Below are 7,277 nucleotides of genomic sequence, written 5' to 3' on the forward strand. Positions count from 1 at the left end.
CTGCTAACTGCCCTGTTACAGCCTGTGTTTGAAAAAGTCAGTAAGGAGCTGATTGGCTGGACGTTTATCTCTCTTTATCACCCTTGCATTTATCTCTTGTTAAGGCTTAATACATCTTCCCCATTGTGAGTAAGCTTGTAGTTTCAGGGTGTTTCATAAAACAACATCATCCTACACTGCGACTATTAAGCATAGGGCCTCCAGATTATTCCAAGACAGTCCCAAGGTTTACATTAACAAAATACTGTAAACAAAATGATATAGCAGTACTTTTATTTACCTCCCTCTCACAAACCGCCAACACCCCAACTATAAACACCCATTGGGCATTCAAGCTTTGTCTCAATAAATAGATGTTTAGAAACCGGTCCTTTGTTACTTTAACCCCTAAATTGACAGATATGAACATATGCATGCCCTTGAAATAAAAACGGGTTAAGAATAAAAGCTTTCAAGTGCTGTGGCACAACAGCTAAGATTTATCTGGTGGGCAGCTGACTGCTCACAATATCTATGCACACAGACCATCTGCCAGAGGCTCTCATTGTCATGCTGTTTTCGGCTTTTCATACTACAAGCCCAATTCTCTCTTTACATAACGCCCAGCACTAAACAATAGAACAGGCAGCACCAGTTTCAAGGCGAGAGTAGGTAGACAGAAAGATTGCAAATGTCTGAGAAGATAGTGATACTACTTCTGGCAGGACTTAATACAAAAACACACAGGATAGTAAAGCAAAGCAAAACCAAAGCAAAGTATTTGCTGATACTGTATTATGCTCTGCCTTGAACAGCTTTGAATTGAATGAAACATGGGAAGAGGGCGGAATACCAATGCCACTCTATATTCTGGTCCTGATGGTGATAGAGGGGATGAATTAGCTTGCACTGGATGAAGCGAATACCGAATGCCCTGCATTTATGACACCTAGGCTCACTCATACATTCTGCACATGTATATTGTACAGAAGAGTCAACAGTGACAAGTGGTTTAAATTGGAGTTAAATGGAGCCTAGAACACGCAACGTGCTTGGAGCAACTGCCTTGATTCAGATTCAGCAGCTTCAGTTTTCTTTGTACTAAATGTGCACAAGTGTGGATCAATGGCAGCAGGCTTCCGTGGCATCTGTTGCCTCTTAAATCGTATGGGTACATGTCTAATCCTTGCAGAAAAGTCTGCGCACGGTAGATGCCTGCCAAGTTTTCATAGAGTAAGTAGCCATCAATTCATTATGTTCCGCAATATATAGTAGCCCAACTTGTACATATTCATTCTGCTTGTGGACAATGACTTTTCCCAAGAATATTTCTAGGTACAGAATTTACAAATACAAAACATTTCCAAGACTTTATATGACTCCGAAAGCCTTACTTATAGTTACTACTCATTTATAAACGTCAAAAAATAACTATGCAGAACACTATAGGCTCCAGGCATGGAAATAGTTCAAGTCAATCAGTCATGATTTAGTTATATGAAACCACTAATCTTTTTCATCCTTTGTTACACATAGGCATACATGAATTACAGCCTCTTATAGTAAGGGGAAAACCAAGAAGAAAACCAAGGGGGGAAAAAAATCACAACTGTTAAGTTAAAGACCAGTAAGTTTTTCTCACAAAAAAAAAAAAACAAGTTACCATATAACAAATTCCAGGCAGGAGATGGAAAAATGAGCAAGGGTGACCAAAAGGGGCCAATTTGGAGCTTACAATTCATACAACAGAGTGAAATATCAAAATATGGATAAAACATATGAATAAAGAACGGCCAAGTGCCAGACATTCCACATAAGGACTTCAATGCAACTACTAGATTTTACAATAATAGAAAAAGAATGACATAATGTAAGTTTTGTGGTTAAAGGAGGAACACAGATGTATGGATTGAACGCCAGACTATATAAAATATATGTGTGTATTTATTCACACAGACATTTGCCTAATTGATATAAGTAACATTCACAGTGGTACAATGTATTTAGCTTGCATGAGGTCATATTCTCAAGTTTAGTATTTCTGTTAGATATACATCTAGCCTACATTTAATGGATAAGTACTCAGACTCTGTACTGTTCTTATATAGCATTAGGGTCGGGTTACCTTAAGTTGTCAGACATGTAAGTGCACCGCCTCACCTACACCTTATTGGACAAGATAGGTATAGGGAAGTGCATGTCACATTCTGTATACAATGAAAGGTATGACTACTGGCAGATGTATCGTTCTGATTGCTACATAAATCCTGGCAAGCACAGCCATGTAAGGGGCATTGCTGAGATCCTACTGTCCAGTACCCACATGGACACAGCGGGTATAGTGTTACCATGTAAACAGGCAGCCTCTGCAGGGTGCAATGCTGAATGCTCTACGTGCGGCTGCTTCCTGTCACCGGCTGCCAGGGGCAGGAGTCTATAAGCAGCAGATAATAACAATGTACAGGGTACAGAGTGACGCCTGGCACTCGACAGGAGCTGATCGCAGGCACCTGGGCTACATGTTAACGTCCCCCTGGCAACACGGATAACAGCCGTTACAGATTGAAACATAAAACAAACAGATAAGTTTGAATGAGGCCCCGCCCCCTGCACATTATATTACAGTGTGTGCTGGTGTCTCCCCCGTACCCCGGAGCCACGCTACCCACACAGCACATGGCAACATCGCCCACCCCAGCTGCTGTGCCCACTCATACTGTATAGTGCAGTGCAAATGGCCGGGTAACCCCATCACTACTACACCCCCTGCCCGCCAGCATAAGGTCGGCTGGACACTTGCAAAGGCATCAGTTGATGTACGAAGCAGCCATCAGAGACCCATTCCATTTCACTACAATGAGCAGCATATCGGGACATGAATGCAATGTATAAAAAGCAAAATACACGCAGGCTACTGTGGTGAGAAACGCTGGAGGGTGCAGGTGACAGACACTACTGTGTGTACAGCCCGCACAGTACAGGTGACATGTAGCAGAATCAGGCGACAGACACTGCTTCATATGCAGGTGACATGTAACAAGTGACAGGCACCTCCAGCTTTATGCCTGTAGCCTAGACAGATATGGCAATGTACAGACCCCCCTGATGGGGCAGATGCCAGGTTACCCACGCCGTAAGATGGGGCAGAGGCTCACCTGGCAAGGTTTTGTGCGCGGTGTTCCCCATAGCAGGAGGTGCAGAGGCGGCAGCGGGAGGATAGCACTGAGCCCTTTCCCGGGCAGTGAAGGTCCATCTAACACCCTGCCCCCCGATGCTTGCTGCACGGCGTCGCTCCCGGGTCACTCTGGCGGCACCTCCGCTCTTTTCCTCCGAGCACAGCGATGCTGCAGCTGCTTCGTATCGGGAGTGATCGGACTCACAGCCGCCGCCGCCGCTCCAGCACAGGGAGGCGGGGCCACCCCTAGCCGACGCCACGCCTCCAACCAGCCACTCGGCCCCGCTGCTGTCATATTCCTGCATGGCTGGGGCTCAGCGGGGGGCTGTGTGTCAGCTGCACATACTGTAATGACATCACGGCGCTGGCTACATGGGAGCTGTGCTGCTTATTATTAGTATGCTGTGCTCCTCCTGCAAACATCCATACTGTATATGATAGTTTGATTGAACAGGCTATGTAAAAGTGCATACTGTCTCTGCTAAATGGCTACAGTTGCTTTTTTTTTTTTTTTTTACCTTACGCTCTGATAGTTCTAGCTATGGCCTGTAAGTGCTCCCTATTTCCATGGTATACGGTCGTATTATCGACCACACTTAGGTCGACAGTTATTAGGTTGACACCGTTGGGTTGACATGCAACTAGGTCGGCAGGGTTCTAGGTCGACATAGTTGAAGGTCGACAGGTGTCTAGGTCGACATGGAACACGGTCAACATGTGTTTAAGTCGACATAGCATTAGGTCGACAGGTCGCAACATGTTTTTTTCACTATTTTTACCCGAATGTCGACACAGTCGACATGGACACAGTTGGAAGTCATGCAATTAGTTCTTGATAAAGGTCTTGCCGACCGAAACGTTGGACTTGAACCCCAAAGTGGTCTGAGTTTTTCTTCTTTCTATTTCGTCCTGTGAGTGCCGTCGCCATAGGCGTGCGCAGCACATTTTATTAGGGGGTGCACTGTCAAAGCGGTGTGCCTAGCACCACCTATTGGGCATGTCTAACACCGCCATTGGGTCTGTCTAACACCAACAATCAGGAGTGCACTCACTACAATATAAAACGTCTGAGACATACCATTATATCCGGCCTATTTCAGTTTTAATCTACTAATTACTCTATGTAACAGTATATGCAAATAAATTCAAAATCATATCTGGATGACACAGCTAGTGATATGACAATGGTGTAATACAATTAATAATGCAAAACACACATAATTGATTGACCGGCGCTTCTATTAATAGAATACAGGTCTAAAAAGCAAAAGTCTTTGGTAAAAGGTATTGCTGGTATTACTAGCAGCAATAAGTGTGGGGGTGGGGGCACAGCATTAGGGGGTGCCTTTCCACCCTTCACACTCAATGTGCGCACGCCTATGGCCGTCGTACATACCCCTGTATTCAAATGGATTGCTGCATGCATCTAGGAAGGCACCCGGGCAAGTAACTTCTCCAATCACATGGAGTGCTGGCCATCTGCATCTATACACACACACACACACACACACACACACACACACACATACACATACATACATACATACATATACACACAATGATCTACATCATAAGCTTACTGATCATTAGGTCTGTTCTCCCTCTTTCAGACATATATAACGGGGAATTTCTTGCTGAGACACAGATTTTTCATCTTTGCTGGCTGAGACCTGGGAAATTTTCCCTGAAGCTAGTCTGTGCTGGCTGGTTTTACACACTGCAGCATGGAACGGACAACGCATTCCAATCCATCAGGTAGTCAGTCTTCACCCCTTGCTATACATGTTGCCAAACCACTGACTTCTCTGTCCAGATCTAGATTTGTTTGCTATGTAGGAGTACACTCACCCCTTCCAGGCAGCCCTGAATGGCTAATCAGAGACATCTAGGTGCGACCCAGGAATAAAATCCTGGGTTGCACCATTCAGACTTTCAGGGCTTCAGATGAAAGTCCCAGGAAAAACCCTGATTAATAACAGGGGGTATTGACCCGGGACTGTGATCCCAGGTTGGCGGCTTTCAGACATAAACAAATCCTAAGTAGTTTGGCCAAGTCCCAGCAAACACCTGGTATTCCTGATGTGTCTGAAAGGGGTTTTAGTCAGTGGGCAGTGAACAAGAAATGGGAAACCAGTCCCAGTAATAACTATTGTGCTATGCATAACACATTAAGATCAACTGTATGAATTTCAGCTGCTGTATATATGTATATATATCACTCTTGCAATGCTTTGATGCGCTATTCCTATAGTAGAGCAGAATGACTTGCTCGGCAGTAACATCATCCCAGATCTATTTAAATTTCCACAAAATGAAATGTACTGAACAATTACAGTTTAGAATGACAAAGCAAAAGCAGAGCTGGAAGTTTATACTGATGCAAAAAATGGCTCTTACTTCATTTGCATGAAATGTTACTGCCACATCACTCATTCAATTGACAGCTGAGCTGTCTCGGGAGTGGATTTGGATGGGTTCGTGTGATGTTCACTAACTACACTCGGATTAGGGATTGAGGGGTTAAAATGGGCACATTTGACGATTAACTTTTTCATCAATGGAAAAAACAAAACAGGAAGATCCCAAATAACATCTTTGAGAAAAGTCAAATGGTTAACAAAAAAATGTGTGCAATAAGTTCTTGTATAGGAGGATAGTTTAATAGGCATGGTTCTGGCGATAAAGAAAACACAGATGACCGGGCATAGACAAAGACAATCAGGAGAGATGAACACCGGCAAGAAGCTCTTGCATATGATTTAGGAAGAACTGATGGCGATGATCCAGATAGAGAAACTGGAGAAGATGAGGATTGAAGATAAAAATGCTTAGGTCCGAGTTTGATGAACTGAGAAGAAGTGATGATAATTGAATCTGGTTAGAAGAATGGAGATGACTTGAAGATAATTGAATCCAGTTTTGATGAACGGAGAATACACAAAGAAGTTTTGGTAGCTGGATGGTACCGTGACGAAGTCTGGTGGACCCTGAACACAACCAGATGTAATGGACCGGAATGGTCAGAAGTGACCACAATGCTGAACAGCATCCCAGGAACCATGACGAAGGACAGGCTGAGCTTAGGGCATAAAGCAATTGGGGTTTTCTTGAGCGCTAGGGGCACGTGTGCTGTGTGGTACAGAATGCTGCCCTCTGGTATAGGGATGCCGCCCTAACAAGAGTGCTTACAAAGAAAAGAGAGCCAGTGGGCGCCTTCTGTACACTAAAAATATTTAATCGATATACACATAGATACAATACACAAAACACAGATTACATATGACAAATAGTATGCATGCATGCAAACAGAATAAAAATGTATATTCTGTATAGAGATATTCTAAAAATTGAGAAAAATAATAAAAATGAAAAAATGGATATAAAAACTGAACTGCAGCAAATATTTACCAAGTCCTGATTGGATGGTGTAGGGGCCAATATTTATAGTCCCATCACGGGTTCAGACCTCTCCAGAGTTATAATAGGAAGAGCTGTATAATAATGTGCAGAACGAGACGGGTTAATCACCTCTTGCCGCTCACTATTTGGATGCCTGATAGTTGTTAGTGGCACCTGTGTTGTAAGTAGCACTTATTCACGCAAGAGTGACACTTCAAATCTTGTGTTAGACAGGGCTGAATAGTTGTCACTACAGCATCCCCTGGTTTTACCTTTCCACTGGAAATAGGCTTGCACCTCAGTTGTAATCCGCCGGCGTCTGCCGTACCACCTCTGTTGCCGGCGTCTGCCGCGCCACCTCTGTTGTTTGCGGTCGGCTGGGGTGATGTGTATCACAGTGGATGAAGGTACCCACTTGCGGGGATCAGGTCCTTGTAGGGCAGCGTGATTAGAGACCCGGAAACAGGCTTGCGCCTCAGTTGGTAAATTACCGGCGTCTATCGTGCCGCTTCTATTGTCGGCGTCTGCCGCACCGCTTCTGATGTCTGCGGACGGCTGCAGTGGTCAGTGTCACAGTAGTGGAAGATACCCTCTTGCGAGGATCAGGTCCTTTATAAGTGAACGTGACTTGGAGGCTGTAGGTTAGTGTCGGTCAAAAAGCACAGCGGCAGTGATGTGCCCGTCGGGTCCTAGGCTGCAGTGTTCAGTAAGTGACTCCTCAAGA

The 7,277-nt window shown here is 44.4% G+C and overlaps 1 protein-coding gene across 1 annotated transcript in view; it reads right to left on the reverse strand.

Moving 5' to 3' along the window:
- NEURL1B (neuralized E3 ubiquitin protein ligase 1B) overlaps positions 1 to 3,478 on the reverse strand; it is a 72,274-nt gene extending 68,796 nt beyond the window's left edge. The window contains exon 1 of the mRNA XM_083181988.1: positions 3,135 to 3,478. Within this exon, the coding sequence (XP_083038114.1) occupies positions 3,135 to 3,459 (325 nt within the window). The 5' untranslated portion in view covers positions 3,460 to 3,478. The remainder of the gene's footprint in view (positions 1 to 3,134) is intronic.
- Between the last annotated feature and the right edge of the window lie 3,799 nt (positions 3,479 to 7,277).

The sequence above is a fragment of the Crinia signifera genome, chromosome 4, assembly GCF_055691185.1.
Source record: "Crinia signifera chromosome 4, ASM5569118v1, whole genome shotgun sequence".
Taxonomy (NCBI): domain Eukaryota; kingdom Metazoa; phylum Chordata; class Amphibia; order Anura; family Myobatrachidae; genus Crinia; species Crinia signifera.